The sequence below is a fragment of the Ammodytes marinus genome, assembly GCF_949987685.1.
Source record: "Ammodytes marinus genome assembly, chromosome: 13".
Lineage (NCBI taxonomy): Eukaryota > Metazoa > Chordata > Actinopteri > Uranoscopiformes > Ammodytidae > Ammodytes > Ammodytes marinus.
In genome coordinates this window covers 21,458,231-21,475,370 of record NC_137217.1, presented here as the reverse complement: position 1 = coordinate 21,475,370, position 17,140 = coordinate 21,458,231, and the positions used below count along the sequence as shown (strand labels likewise).

General features: G+C 39.1%; 2 protein-coding genes across 5 annotated transcripts in view; one reads left to right on the top strand and one right to left on the bottom strand.

The window, feature by feature from the left end:
• Positions 1–3,596: 3,596 nt before the first annotated feature.
• Positions 3,597–15,657, bottom strand: sbk3 (SH3 domain binding kinase family, member 3; the record flags this gene model as incomplete). The annotated part of the gene is made up of 4 exons (XM_080039595.1): positions 3,597–4,385; positions 6,495–6,697; positions 7,153–7,300; positions 15,607–15,657. 4 exons carry the CDS (start codon positions 15,655–15,657, stop codon positions 3,597–3,599), a joined length of 1,191 nt encoding a protein of 396 aa, XP_079895721.1.
• The window catches only part of epn1a (epsin 1a), a gene marked incomplete at its 3' end in the record, with an annotated part of 17,460 nt that continues 15,619 nt past the window's right edge, over positions 15,300–17,140 (top strand). For 2 of the 4 annotated variants that reach the window (XM_080039853.1, XM_080039850.1), the window contains exon 1: positions 15,300–15,341. Of the gene's footprint in view, positions 15,342–15,431; positions 15,597–17,140 lie in introns of those variants that run through there. The other 2 variants (XM_080039852.1, XM_080039851.1) reach the window with 2 other exon arrangements.

Genomic DNA, 17,140 nt, shown 5'->3' with positions numbered 1-17,140 from the left:
TGCATTCCTTTGCTCCTTAGCTTAACCTTTACTATCACAACTAACTGCCTAACCCCAACCCTTACACTACCCCAAACCTAGTCCTAATTTTCACATTAAACCTTAAAACCGAGTCTGGCAGTCCAGTCCTCGCAATGACCCCCCCCCCCCCCCCCCCTCCCCCCCAGCAGTGCTTTTCGCTCTGCAGTCAAACTTTTTACTTCCTTCAGACTGGACATTAATCTGGCTCCCATAACAGTGTCTGCTTTTGCCACTATCATTCTCAGACCATATGACATATTTTATCAGATATCTAAATATGTCGAAATATCTATAACATCTAACATCGTTTTCCAGCTAGTTGTCTCCTTAACGATTATCCACGTAGCCTGTGGTAAGATAAACATTGAAAGAGCATGATACCCTCTTCTAAAGACAGAAACAAGGTAACTTGATTTAACGTGTAAATTTGGAAGCAATTTATGGGCAGTGATTGTGACACCACACAAGTTTTTGTGCCAAACTTTGCTTCACTTAATATAGGTAGCATAAAATTGGAATCTTGCTGAGAGTAAAAATCTAAACCTGTTCTTGGGTTTCTTTAAGCGAGTGTGTCTTTCAACTTTAGAAACGTTTCCAGGTCGGTAGTGATTTGGACTGACAAAAATGAGTCAGTCAGTCCTCGTGTATAGCGGTCCTTGTTTCTCCTGATTTCAGCATTCCTTCTATGGTGTCCCCATGGATCTCGAAAAGATTTGCACCTCGACCAGCATCCTTTTGTTGACACTCTGTTGTCTTTGTGGTCCGCACCATGTGTTTATATTTGTCAGCCTGTGGTCTGCCTTTCACTCTCCACCCAAGTATCACATGAGCCTTGTTTATCTGTTACCCTGAAAACAGCACATACAAACACACCCGTTACTAAATGAGCTATCAAGTGTTTAAATGTAAACAAATATCACTATGGCACTAATACAATTTCCCTTTTGCTGAAAAAGGACATTTCTTTCTTTCTTTCTTTCTTTCTTTCTTTCTTTCTTTCTTTCTTTCTTTCTTTCTTTCTTTCTTTCTTTCTTTCTTTCTTTCTTTCTTTCTTTCTATCTATCTATCTATCTATCTATCTATCTATCTATCTATCTATCTATCTATCTATCTATCTATCTATCTATCTATCTATCTATCTATCTATCTATCTATCTATCTATCTATCTATCTATCTATCTATCTATCTATCTATCTATCTATCTATCTATCTATCTATCTATCTATCTATCTATCTATCTATGGAAGTAGTCCTTGACTCATGTTACTGGTGACAACCGTCAAGAATTGTGCTGAGTGAATGAAAGGGAGTCAGTCACCAAAGGTTCCACATTGTAGATGACCACAGATAAAAAGATGAAAGGGAAAGACACGGACTAAGTGACATGAGAAGAGAAACGCTAGGGCTAAGCAATCAGCTAGAAGGGCAGAGATTAAAAAGAGAGTAGACACGGGGGAGTTAACAGACAAGATGGGTCACGGTGTTCCACTAGATTGTGCTGTTACAGGCCTGCGGGCGCCAAGGCTGCCTGACTTGCATTTGGAAAGCTGTTGAGTACAGATAGTCAGAGGTAGGTGATGATGGGAATGGTTTGTAAATAGATGGGTCTGGGCTCTATTTATAAATCCATCTGGAGTGGCCGTTAGCAAGGGTTAGCACATACCCTGCAGAGATACACACCCAACCACACTGCACATTAGCAGCTTGCTACCAACAGGGATCCCATCCAAATTGACACTAAGAAATTGTGCAACTGCAAAGTGAAAAGTAAAACTGACGATGAAGTTGTCTGTTAATGCTTGTTTTGCTCATTGCAGTATAAAGAAAGCCCAATTGAAGGTGTATTTTATTAGAGTGGCAGAAAGCTGTTAACATCATAGCATGATTCTGTAGTGGAAGGAGTGAACAAAGTGGCTATAAGCAAGTCCAAAGCATGCTTTGGGGGGCAGTGTTATAGGAGTGCAGGTGATTTTCCATTCAGTTATTGTCATCTGTGAAAACTGTCCTTATGAACAGTATGGAGGTCAACCTGCTGTTTTTACTTTCACTTACTGCCCAGACACCAATCGATCATGTATCCAAGTATGAAATAGAAAATAATTGGCAGTGTGAATAAATATCATGTCCCTCCTGTTGCAGTTAGAATGACTGGGGTCTGTCTGTAACACTCATCATTCGAAGAAGATCCCGCTGGGATCGCTATCGGCTTGTATTGTTCAGTCCAATTTTAGAAGTGCAGCACCTGTTAATTTACCACGTCAGAGATGTCACTTGGTTCCATAGGTATGGCTTTAGAGTCTCTTATAGAGGTCTCATAAGTTGTCAGTGATCATATAATTGCTTATTTATTTAATTATTTACACACAAATAATAAGTAATTATGTTTAAATAAAAATTGATTACCTGGTTTATAGCTCAGCTCACATTAAACTTAAACAAGATGAAACATAAATACAGGGCTGTTGACTTTTACAAATGTTTGTAAGTCAATGATAAATGTTCTTTATCTTCCAGTTTTTGGTAGGTTTCCTTCTTGATCTGTTTAAATTTAAATAAAAAACAAAGCAGGTTATGTTAAAGGAGGATCACCATATCTGTTTTTTAATTAACAAATATCTGTGTGGCCTTTCAAGCCAATATGTCTTGTTGTTATGAACATTTTAAATTATTATAATCAAAACATTTCTAAATAGTTTGTTTATTAAAACATCTACTTTCAAGTTTAGTTTATTTTTTTAGTCATTACCAACGACTTAAACCATTAAGAGGTAGTTGCCCTAGCTTAGAAAGATGATCATAAACACTGATATTTTAGTCAACAAGATCAGAAACCCTGAGGTCCGGGTGGGTGCTGCATTGCTGCGATATTATCAGTGGGGTATGTCTTTACAGCGTAAAGTGTAGGTTTTTGGTGTTTTTAGAGTTTCAACTCCTAATAAACTATACTAAAATGTTACCTTAATTTAAATAAAAGGGACACACACGAGAAGGTAAGGTAAATAAAAGGATTTATTTTATTTTATATTATTATTAATAATAATAATAATAATAATAATAATAATAATAATAATTAATTTTATTTATAGGCGCCTTTCAAAGCACTAAATCTCACCTTACAAGGCAGAGTTAAAAACAACAATAACAATATTCAAATTTACAATCAAATGTACAGTGTTTAAAACTGATGAAAAAAAGACAACAATACAGATGGAACTACAGATGGAATACAGATGGTTTTTCTTTCAAATATCAAACTTTCCTTACATTATCTGACTCTTCCTTAAGACACACACACACACACACACACACACACACACACACACACACACACACACACACACACACACACACACTGAAATATATACAACAGAAGTGGTAACATTTCGTAAGGATATTTATAAAAAAAGAAATATACAGTCTATTAAAAATACAGCACCTTAGTACAGTACATTTGTATTAAATAAAAATCCATTGGCTACTTATACACAAAAATACATTGCAGCGTGAGGTCAAGCATGGTATTAACCTGCTAACCCGAACCCAGGCCCTGAAACAATTTGTACCACGACAAAGCTTATCTCTCCCCTCGTCCTTCCCTCATCAGCTCCTCTGCCACCCCTCCACCCTCTTTTATTATTCTGGCCTCCTTCTCTGCCTCCTCTTCCTTCCTCTTCTCCTCTCTCTCCGTCGCCTTCAGCCATGGTCCTCCCAGGTAGCTCAGGATCTCCTCGGGGCTTCCTCTGTGTTTGGGCTCAGGGTGGAGCAGCTCCTTGAAAAGAGTCATCACCAGCGAACTGAAGCCCCGGAACTGTGAGGGAGGAGGGTTGTCCCTTTGGCTTTTTTCACTAATGACGGAGTAATTGTCTATCTCCTTCTCACCGATCCACCCGCCATTCTCCATCTTCTCTTCCTTGACAGCCTCGCGGTCAAACCACTCCTTGAATCTGCGGTAGCCACTGTCGTCGAGTGTGCTCTCCTCCCAGGGGAAGCAGCCGGTTAAGAGGCAGTAGATGAGTACACCCAGGGCCCAGCTGTCAATACAAGGCTCCACCGTTACCCAGATGTCCTCCAAGTCCTCTTCGTTCCCGTCCCACTGCCCGCTCATCACCAGCCTCTCCATTTCCTTGGCAGGCTCCACCTCTGGGGTACAGAAGGGCGACTCGTACCACACAGCGCGAACGGTGGAGCCGATGGCCCGGGACAGGCCGAAATCACCGAGTTTGACCCAACGACAAGAGCGATCACACAGGAAGATGTTCTCCGGTTTGATGTCGCGGTGGACAAAGCCCAAAGAGTGGAGATGTGTAACGGCCCCGCTCAGCTGGGACATCACCCTCTGGACACATTCTTCATCCACCTCCATCTGAGACAAAACAAAAAACAAAAAACATACTCTCTTTGACCTCGTAACTAGATGTACAGCCTATGACAGATTAAAATGAGTCTGATTAGAACCTCACATAGTTGGCATAAAGGCAGTAACGGCCTTAGCCACCCCAAAAAAATAAAAATAAAAAATGTGATAAATAATTATTGTGCTTGCTTCCGGGCCCCGGCCCAGGGGCCTAAGGGCTCAGGGGGCTCTCCAGAGATACTCATAGTTACTTTTCATGTCGCATTGTCAAAGAGCTCAGTCACTGTCAATAACAGGGTCCAAAAAGGAATAACCTAAATATAAGGAAATAAATCATCATGGCTCCCTCAAATAGTAGGGGAGAAATACAAAATTATAAAAAAGCAGCATTAGTAGCTCTGTCTAAGGTGCTTCATGATGAGCCTTTAGGGCCCCAACACATACGAGATAAGATTTATAATGTGTAAATTCTATACTGTTCATAAAAAGTAGCTATCCACCCTTTATCTGTTGAAATGGGTCTCTCCATCATATAACATGGGTCTGCAGACCAATCTACTGTCTTTGGGTTATAAACCATCTATGAACCAACTGGATTCTACGATCTGTTTTCTTTTTGCGGGGAGTATGCACAAGCATGCACAAGAATTATTTACAAAAAAATAAATAATAATAATAATAACAAAGAAAAGAAAAAAATAAGTGGGGGGCCCCACACTAGGTCTTGAAACAGGCCCCCAGATCGTTAAGGCCGCCCCTGCATAAAGGCACACAAAATCTGCGTCACCAAAATGGTTGGTGACATTCTTGGAAACCTCTGCTTAACTTCATGTACTTCCACTTCATTCTGTGAAAGCAGGTGCCCTTACTTTTATCAGTACTGTATTATGTACTGGCAGTGACACAGACACAGAAGAGGGTGAGCTGAAAGCCCTTATCAAGCATGGCTCAAGTTTTTGCTGACTGAAACGAGGGCTCAAAAGGGCATGGTCAGCGGTTACATTTTCCATAAAATTCCTACGAGGAAGCCACACTGCAAGTAATAATAATAATAATTGATAGGTTTTATATAGCGCTTTATTGCCTAGGCACTCAAAGACGCTTTACAGGGTTCCTGGTTCAATTCGTTCACACACAGTCATACCGGTGGTGGTAAACTACTATAGTAGCCACAGCTGCCCAGGGGCAGACTGACGGAAGCGTGGCTGCCATTCAGCGCCAACGGCCCCTCCGACCACCACCTCAAACATACAGCAATCATACACATTCACACAAGGCAAGGTGGGTGAAGTGTCTTGCCCAAGGACACAACAACCATGACACAGGTGGCCGGGCGGGGATCGAACCGCCAACCCTTGGATCGTTGGCCGACCCGCTTAACCACCTGAGCCACGGTCGCCCCAAAAAGTATAATCCTTTGGACCGTTGCAGCCTTTAATGCAGATGTCAATCTACAACCTTGTTCTATTTCAATTATATTCATTATTATTCTATTCTTATTTGTTTTTGCTTCTACTGGATTATGCTCACAGGCTTTTTTTTTCAGTGAAGGAAGTGCAGTATTCTTATTGCAAAATAAGAAATGTTGATAAACTAGACAGTTTCCTTACTGTTTACTTCTAACTATCAAAATCAAGAATGTAATCCTTCCCTAACTTTGAAAGGTGCTCTGAGTTCCTAAACATAACGATAAAAAAGTTGAATTGTGCTTTTGTTGAAATATTGTATTACGGCTATTGTAGGACAAACAATTTAAATACCATTTGACTAAACATTTTGCAGTTGGTATATTTGGTATAGTATAGTATAGTTATTTGGAATGTAACATTTTGAAAGTTACATTCATTGAAACAATTTCCGCATTGTGTAACAAAAAACGTTATCTGGTTGGCATTATATTTATTTTAAACCGTGTTCTCTGTTGCATATTTGTAGAATATTAATGTAACTTCTAGGAGACAGAATTGTAGTCCTACTTAACATTCATGCAAGCTCTTATTCTGCTAAAACTACAGGAAACACCCTGTATTTTTCCATGTCTGTGAAGTGAAAGCATGTTAGGCATCACATACAGGGCATTAACAGCCCTATTACATGTCACAAAGCAGCATAACTGACCTCTGACACTATTACACTGTAGAGGTCACCATATAGCCCAGCTTGCTGAGCAAATATGTAGTAGGTAGGTGTCGAAAAGAAGATGCCAAGGGCCCGTGTCAGAGAGGGATGGGTGCAGTAAGAAAGGGAGAGGTTGTATTCACGCAGGAAAGAGGAGAGCGTGGTGGACTCCCGAGGGAAGAACTTCAGAGCCATGGGGGTTCCTGAAGGGAAGGAGGCAAAACAACATACGTTGAATACTACAGTATCTAATAAGCTCCAGTGAGAGAAAATGATGCCATCATTGATGGATGTCCATCAGCAACACTGTGAACAAATATAACTTTCCCTTTGCGGCAACTCTATCTTAGAGAATGTACCAAACCACATCACTAAAGCAACAGAAGCTTAAAGTGCTATGTGAACACTATTAAAAGACAGATCCGTCCTCACATCAGAGCACTCAACATGTGTAACAGAAAGAAACACGATGCCCGAGAAAAATGTGCTGCAGTGGAAATACCATGTCAGATTATGCAACAGGAGCTTAGACACATAACTAAAAATATTATACAAATATATCCGTATTCGGGAATTTGAATGTAAATTTCATATACAAGACTGATTCAATTGAGACGTAACAGGGCCTGTGACCTTTAACATGGATTCCTGCACTAACCTCTCTTTCTGTGCACAGCTAACATGACCTTCCCGTAGGATCCCTCTCCAAGGAGCTTCAACACCTGGAAGTGTTCGGATACTTTAAGACTTGGCATGGACTGCGCCGACAGAAAACATCTCTCGTCAAGCTCCTGAGCTGCTGCAGCCTGGGCGCGCACACACACACACACACACACACACACACACACACACACACACACACACACACACACACACACACACACACACACACACACACACACACACACACACACACAGATATTAATATTCAGTGCCTACAGATGAAGACCAGTTTAGTGGTGTCAAGTGAAAGGAGATCCACATGTTGAATGGCATGTGTTGATGTTAACCATAGTTAATTTCACAGAATGAAGTCTGAATCGCAGACCAGACATGCTGATGCGTCACCTGAACCTGTTACTTTAAAATATAACTTGCAAATGTGAATCTCATATATCTCCTTAGCCTCAACACTCATATGTTACTTTTACCATTCCTCTGAGGGGTTCTTGTTGTTTTCTGAAACTTAAAGACGGAGTCAGTGATTCTGGAGAACACTTTTTGTAAAAATCAGTAAATAATTAAACTCTATGATTGGCTACCTTTCCATACTGTGTGTGCACTGAAAACTGGTATGAAGTCAAAGTGTAAATATACCTGTTTAAGATACCGGGTATGTGTATTAACACAGCATACCCGTTTAAGATACCTGATACTAGGCTGTGTATTGACACTTATTTATTTTTTAAACGCACACACAGCACAGACAGGTAAATGGATCATGAGGAGATATTCACTGATTTTGACAAAAAGTCATATTACAACAAGCATTGCTGAATGCTCAGAATTGCTGGCTCTACCTTTAATACAATTCTGCGCTTGCATACTTGAACAATCCACATGCTATCCCAGCATCCATCTGTGCATGTTTGATGGACATTGTGTCATGTTACCACTGTCTACAGATCTGTCATGATCTCCAATGCCCTACAACGGGATTAACTTCAAACATCAACATGTGTCTTATCAGGGCGATCAGAACATTTGCCGCTGTCATTCAGTCTCCAATGTCACTCACTGATCACTGTCACATCCATAAAGGCTTTCATTGGAGTAAACCCCCCCTCCCCCCCCCCCCCCCCACACACACACACACATACCCCAGCAAATTAGGAAGATTGCGATTCGTTACCACACACAGCTTAGCACAAAATATAGAGGGATAGCAGGAGGATAGCATATTTTTTCCACATGTTGCGGCACTGAGCTTAATTCATTTTAATTTCGATTCAATTGGACCTGCTACACCATCACAAACAAATGTGACAGTTCTTCGGTTTAATTTCAATCAATTGTCCTGGTTTGGATTAAGATAATAGCCTGGTTACGATCAGTGACATTTTCCAATAAAACTGTGATGGTGCTAAGCAATCAAACGATGCGATATGATACTTGAGTTATGCCATGTCAGGAGCTTTAAAAATGGACGGAACTCAGTTATGACAAGCAGATGCATCTGATGTGCATCCAAAAATAAGATTGCAGGTTTCAGCCGGCCTGAGAGTGCTGCTTTGAATGGATGTTATCCAATAAAACTATTTTAAAAAGAGTCGATGATTGGCTGCTTCCAGATCAATGGTGTAGAGATTGATGCTATACTATACACAGCTATACACAGATCAGCTCCAGTTTGGATCTCCTGAACATCAACTTTTCAGGCACCTCAGGCACAAACTCAAAGGCTTATAAAATGCTGCATTTGGGGACAATTTGGAAATGCACAGAAAGTAGAATGGAAGCAAGACAAAGGAAGCCCTATGGTAATTAATAATGTGTCAGCGAACAGTATTTGTACATTGATATAACTGGTCAAATTTGAAAATATCGTCTATGCAAGATCACACTTTTGAACCGAAAGCACAAGTGTTAAACTCCTGAATTCAGATCTCAGTTGGTTTACATCCACATAGCTTTTAACACATGCTAGGGTTATCACATTCTAACATTATTTGCCTGCTCTTCTTTCAACTCATCCCATCAATAAATAAAAAATTAATTATCACGTTTACTCAATGGTTTGGAGTGAGTCAGTGGACACACAAATGGTCACTGATGCGGCTTAATAAGCTTCCTGATATTTGCCACGTCCTACTAAACTGAGGTGATAATAATAATAATAATCAACTCCCCCGTTTGTAAATGGCGTTTGGCTGGAAGCGACAAGTGATGTGAGATTCTAATATGAGCTCTTGCTGAGCTAACATCATTAACAAATTTGAAGTGCAGCACAAGTGCTTAACTTTACAGGCTGTAAAATCAACTAAATGCCATTGTCTATCGAACCATTTGCAGCCTCTGAGTCATTTTGCAATAAAAAGTTAGCAATGCATTAGTGCAATGCCTGCATGTCATCCCATTATAAAGCGGCAAACACATTTGCATTATGATACATAAACCCTTTAACCATTTGCTCTTACAGGGAATGATGGCATGCATGCACACTTTTGTTGCCATTGTTCCTGATTGTTATTTTGCAGCTCAATATGATGATTTCATGACTTGCAGCACATAGTGTTTAAGTGTGCATTGAATGTTTTTGCCGGATTAACCTATACACAGGGATAAAGTGCAATACTTACTGTCATTTTCTGTTCAGTTGGTTGATCTCTGTTCACTTTGTCTCTGCTCTTGTCAGCATCTAAAGACTCCTGTTGCCACTGCAACTGTCTGATGTTCTCTACTGGGGCTGTATGTCCTCAGTTTCACCAATAATTTAGCTGGAATTAAAGTTGATGTTTTTCTCTTGCCTTTGCCCCGTGGTTCCCTGTAGCAGCACAGTAGCTTTATAGAGGAGGGCTCTTACTGGAGACCTGGATATTGCTGCGTCCCCAGGAGACACACTGACCCCTCTTCCTCTCTTTCCCTACTCTTGTGCCAATTCTCTCTGTCCCTCTCTCTCACACACACTCTCTCTGCGTCTCCCCTGTATTACTGGCAGGTGTGAACCAACTAGAAGGCATGTCATTCCTCTCCCTCTCTCCTGTGTGCCCTCCCTTCACCCCTCAGTCCCCCTCCCACTACACAACAGTGTTAACGTCCCACCGGTGTTTTCAGTCCGTCAGTCGTCTGGATCACATCAACCCATCACTGTCATGCCTCCCCTCTCCACAGTTGTCACTCACTCACTCCCCCCACCCCCCCCCCCTCCACACACACACACACACACACACACACACACACACACACACACACACACACACACACACACACACACACACTTCTCCTTCCATGTCTCTCTTTCCTTCTCACCCCCTCAGTCCATCCGAGTCAGTAAATTCCCCCCACAGAGTAGTATTCCTCATTTAATCAACAGGTATGCTGGAATGATTGGGATAGGCCAACAAGCTGTACCCATGATCCCGACCTCTTATGCGGGGATTACAAGGTACAGTTAAGCATGCCACTTGTGGACCATTATATTTCACCCCTATATCAATGTGCTGCATTATAATATAGATTGGAAACATATTTAGCTTTCTAATCTTTATAATAAGATTAATAATATATCAAAACCATTTAATTTGCCTAGGACATCCTTTGACCTCTTGAGTCTGCGATGAAGAAACTTAATCTTCTCTGCCTCATCTTACTTTTCTCTTGTCAAAACACCCAATGCATATTATGGCCCTCCACCACAGATTGACATAGCTAACAGCTGAAACCTTTCCTTGAAAAACACCTTCATTCTGTACTTACATTTCAGCTCTGTTTCCTACTTAGCACCAGCTGTGTGTTAGGCCTTTACTCCAGCTCCCATGAGCTTGACACCCTCCTCCTCTTTCTGTCCGCTCAGATCGATTTTCCTTGGTACTACATACTGGACTATAATTGACACTTGCTCCACGGCTGTTCCTTATGTAACACAAACACTGACTGCTATCACAACGACCAGTCCCTGCTCACGTTACGACCCCTGCTGTGCTGTCGAGGGGTGTAAATCATCTATATGTACTTCCATGTTTTTGCTTACGCCATAGGGGCCCAGGGCCCCTGTTGTGACAACCTTTGGCACTCCACCACCAAAACACAACCTTTCACATCGCTTTAACTAAGCCGATGCCACAAGAGAGTAACTTTCATTCACAAATACAGGGTGCACACATGCACAGCGTATACTATGCACACAGTCATATACTATATGAGCTTGGATTCATGGAAGCAAAGAGGGTCTTTCCCACACCCACAATAGCACACACTAAGGACAGCTTTGCTGACAGGTACTGACAAGTTACATAATGTAAGACCCTGCTATTTTGTTACACTTCCATATTTTTAAATGCTTTTAATTAAAACATGAAACTGTTTAAGCTTGCACAAAAAAAACTACTGAACTGTATTTGTGTACAACAAACATGATATTATTAACTAAGATTGTTCTCATTTAAAAAAGATAAATGAGAAAAATTGTCCTGATTCAAAAAAAGGAATGTTTGTCATTGGCTAAATATATTAGCACTATAGTTGTATAGGTCAGGTAATGCAGTTTCCTGGTGTGTGTTGTGAGAATGGTGCAATGAAATAAATCAGAGATTTAAAAAAGAGGATGAAGCATTTCTCACCTCACCACTTTGGAAATAATATAAATAGCTCAGAGAGTTCAAGTTTTGGGGACAGACCAGAAAAAAGGTCTCCAATGAGTTACAATTCAATGGTAAGTGCAGGATTGATTGATTGATTATTTTATTTCTTTTAATGACCACACAGCCAGGCTGGTTGAATTTGTTGTCAGTACAGCTTGGTACAGGTTCCAACGTACAAAACATATAACACAAATATACATACAGACATACACACACTACACAATACATAAATACATAAGGGCCATGCTTAATCCTCAGCGTTCAGAGTGCAGATGCAGATTAAAGCAAGAACATGTCCAGATCCAAGTCACAAAGGCCCTAATTTTAAGTGAAGATAACATGGAATATATCACAATAAAAGAACACACTCAAAAAAGAGAGACACAAGTAAGATCATACGATGAGTGGTGTGTGTATTTCTAAGATAATAAACTGCACAATCTAGACAGAAACCTATGAGCACCATCTTGACAGGACCTTAATTAGATTTGTTTTAAGAGTATGTCCATTAATTCATTTGAGCATTGACTATCACATTCCATACACTTATGGTCCAAATGATAATATCAATTATTCAACAAGATATCTAAAAAATTATTTGATGTATGTAACACTGCAAAACATTGATTCTGTGCTCTGGTTACTGCAACCATCCAATGTCTCAAGCTTGTTTAGTACTTTTTATTCCTTGTACAATTGGCATTTGTCTGGTCTATTGTTGTGCTTTCATTGTTTTCATGTTCATTATTGCGTTTTAAATTTGTATATGAATGAATCATGTCAATAAGAAAATGCGTTCTGTTCTTCCATGACATAACAGTGGAACAACACCTGTCTAAATAGCTCTTATGCTTGTAATTATCGCCTGCATTTCTTTGTTTATCTTCGTGAGATTAGTGTTTCCAAAGCAGACTGACAGCGTGTTATGGCTGTATAGTTTGCTCCAGTCATGCTGCAATGTTCCCCTCAGACACCTTCCCCCCTGGAGAGAGGGCAGAGATAAAAGGATAAAGAGATGCAGGATAAAAGGGGAGTTTGTAACACACATGCATGCCAGCTGTTACAATGTTGTTCTGATCTATGGGGCTTAACATACTGTATATTATTTATAGTCCCACTGACAGGGCGACTCTTGAGAGAAGCTGTTCTTGGTTCACATGATCCTATAGTTAGTCCAACGATGCCTCTCGGTGGACAAAGTGTGCAGTTACATAACTGAGGAGAAACTGCACATGCTGTCATGCAATATATTTCATGAGTTGTGGAGATTAGAGAGGGATTTTGGATTCTATATAAGCAATAGTTTCAAACCACAGAGGAAAATCCATCAGCAGTCTGCTATTGTGTCTCCCCACGGAGCCTCCGACAGGAAGAAGAAAATATAATGTATTTATAACTAGTCTATTCATGCAACAAAAAGATAATAATAAACCAATGGCTAACATGAATTTAAAAAAAAAGCACTGTGTGGGTAGGGATGATTTTAAAACTAGTGATCAACTTTATTAAAGTTATTTTATATTTGAGTTATATTTACAATAAATATAGTTATATAGTATAGTTTTTAGTATTCAATATATAGTTATACATACAACATATAACGTTTAGCCTATATATAAAAACCTACATCATAATGAACCACATCATGCATTGAGTTATGTCCACCAAACTCAAAATAAAGAAAGGACTCTTTTTTTCAAGGCCTTTAATATTGTTTACACAAACAGTAAATAAAGAATTCATTTGGACATGAATAATGTCAGTTTCTATTTTAATAATTAAAACAGAACTATACATAATTTCACAGTTTATCATCCCTCTTTTTTATGTCTCTGTATAATTGTGTTCTCATCTGCCAAGCAGCACACTTCTGCTTTCCAGCGGTGGAGGAAGTACTCAGATCTGTTGCGCAGTAAAAGTACGAAAAAAGAAACTGTATAAAAACTCTCCGATATAAGTAAATGTCCTGCATTTTAAAGAGTATACTCAAGTTAAACATTCAAAATACAGAATTAAAAGTAAGTATTTATTAAGAACAAAGTCTGATGTGTTATTATCTGACACTGTTATGTTTCTAATATTGATGCAGCAGTGTGTAAACGGCATTATAATGTCAAAATTCAAGATACTTTTAACCATTTTATCTATAGAGTTTGGTACTTTTGTCAAGGAATTCCTACATAAATATGGAATTTCGCCCAAAAGGATTAATAAAGTCATTCTTCTTCTATTGCTCAGGCCCCATTCAAAGGGTCACACGATAAATCTGAGTCCTGATATGATTAATGTTGCAGGTAAGAAGATTAAAAACAACTAAAAAAAAGTTCAGCTAAAATAAAATCAGAACTTTTTATTTTATTTTTGTGAAATAAATAATAATTTTACCTCTTTGTGCCTTGAACAGTTATTAAAACAAAACCATGTGAGTTTAAAGGGGTCATATCTGATTGGTTGAATAACTTTCAACTCATTGACATCTGAATTATTGGGGCCCAAACTAGACAGCTTTTTTGTAAGGGGTCAAAAGCCACGAGGGTTCATAGCCTATGGTTTGATCTATTGGATTTTTCTCAGTAACAAAGCCCAGACGTAAGTACATTCAAAACATCCCCACACACTTATGACCAAATGGCTGATTATTTAGATATAGCCTACCAATATGTTTTTTCAAGTAAAATCTTAATCTGAAAAGTAAATAGGCTATCTGTGAGATCAATAAAGAGTACTTGTTTCTACTGAACTGCAGTAGAAAAGTAATTATACATTTTTTACTTAATAAGAGTTCATTATTTTCCACTATTGCTTTTTTCCACATGGATGCACAGGCCTAATCAAGCTTATCATCCCACAGCTGGTAGGCCTGTTTTACAATATCCACAAGGTTTAAAACGAAACTGTTTAATAAATAGGAAGAGCATGAATGAGGATGTGAGTTCTTCCTATCCACAGACAGTGTAGGTGGTATTTGAATAAAAATGAGGACCTTGACAAAAACTCTAGAAAAAAAGACATTAGGCTAATTAAAACATTAGGGACAATTTTACATGAACATGACTTCTTGCATCTACTTTAAAAAAACGCATTTATTTCAGGTCATTTAAAACACATCGGCCTAACATAAAAAAGCCAACAAATTTTGATCTCTGTGATGATGTTAATTGCAACATCAGAAAACAATGATACAAATCCTTTTGTCATGTTTTCTTTTTTGCATTTTGAGGACTTTTGAATATTGATTGAAGACATTTTAATAGCCTATTTTTAGATAGGCCTAATTACTTTTTTAAGGATCTGCAATGAACCCTGGGAGGGTAAATGAATCCAAACAACCAATCAAAAGTTACGTCCCTCTGACTCCTTCAAAACGTATCTTACATGTTTTCATTTTAGAGTTTGAATTTTTTGCTGTTAAAAAAGTCAATGAATTATTCATGAGTGTGCTACTACCAGCGCAGGAAAACAAAGCTGTCGGGGGTGCGGTCTCTCCTGAAGCCGAGGACGGAAGCGGAAATTCGGCCATCTCCTCGTACACTCAAGCTACTACAGGGTCAGTACACACTGGATTTGGATATTTACTGTGCCGTGCTGTCAATATTTTCCTGACACTTCTTATCGTTATATAAGCGTGTATATTGAACACTGTCCTGAAGCGAGATGTGTCCTTGTTAATGTCCGTACAGTGGAGCTGCGCTGTTGCCAGTTACGAAGTAACTAGCAGGAGCTAGGCTAGCTAACTGCTAAACTAGCTGGCTAATCCCAGAAGCAGCAGCAAAGTGATTTGTTTTATCAGGCCAACTGGAAGGTAACCTTACTGCTTCGTTTCTAGTCTGGTGTGATTCAGGGGTGTGACGAGAGCCTCGCATTTTTGTTTGACGTTAGTTTGTACTTTCTATATATACTTTTACCCAGACTTTACATAATAAAAACCTTGTGGCAAAGTGCTAACCAACTGTTTCGGTTAGCTTAGGTGAGAATGGGAGAGTTGCTAATTGGTTGATAGTTACTAACGGTAACAGATGACAGCTACCGTTATGTTGCTCATTAACTTTATAAACTTCTACTCTACAGGCTTTGGTACACTGATATGCTTGTTTTATGATGCTCTTCGTAACATTGATGTATAGTGGCTTGGTGCTGATTACTTCTGTGTTTTGACACCTAACGACAGCTAAATTAACGGTTACGTCAGTTGACTGCGGTTGTAGCATCAACATCATAGGTTGGTAGGTGTGACGGGGGTTGGCTGCACCTTAGCAAAAGGAAAAACTCATAGGAAAAACTAGATAAGTTTCAATATCTTTTATTTGTCATATGCACAACGATTACAGGAGCAGTCGTTGGCAATGACATTCTTGAGTCTCAGGCTCCACTCAACAATAAGGAAAGATAAATCTTGAAAGATGAACATTAAATGTAACCTTTTATTTATAGGCCTGGCCTACTCAAGAGATCATTGAGGGGGGACCCTCATTTACAATGATGTCGAGTCATTGACGTCGAGAAATCAGAGACTAGATGACATTAATAAACACTAAAATAGTGCAGATACATACTTAAAATAAAAATGTAGAGATTAAGTATAATAGTCCAAATTAAAATGTAAAGATAAAGTATAATATATAACATCGCCTCTGCCTTCCCCTTCAATCAGAATAAATAGACAATGTGATTTTTAAATTCCCTTTGGGTATGAATATAAAGTAGTGTATGAATATAGGCTAGTTGAGCAGTCTTATGGACATTATAATGATGTAGGCTAATATGATGATACAAAATCAGTTTAGGTCACTTTTAAACAAAATTAAGAAGTTCACACTGTAGAGCCAAAATTGCCCAAAATATAGGTTAGTAAAACTATTCAATTTAAAAAATCTACAGAAATAAAGTTAATGATGCATTATTAAGGTGCAGGCAATTCTGGTGGGCAGGCTGTAACTCTGGACGGGTAACGATTGTATATACCTTATCTGTGTGCAGGCTAACTGGGTGGGAGGGGTAACTCCTTGATGGTGGCTGTTTAATGTCAACTGCATGCAAGTGATAGCAGCAAGACGTAAGCTTAGTTTTAATTCCAACAAAACTGATTTGCATCTATTTTTTTAAATAATGTACTTCATAGCATCATGCAGATCAGCATGACATGAACCAATATGGGCACGTTAACACATTTAAGGAACACATTATTACTGAACTATTATCTTTGTATTTTAATGAATAGATTAGGTATAATAATAATGTAGCAAATAGCAATTATTATTATTATTTTTGTAGATCAACAACTTTTTCACTGGTAAAACATGTCATGTCAGTAATGCACGTCCCCCCTCACCGCCCAACAATTGGCTT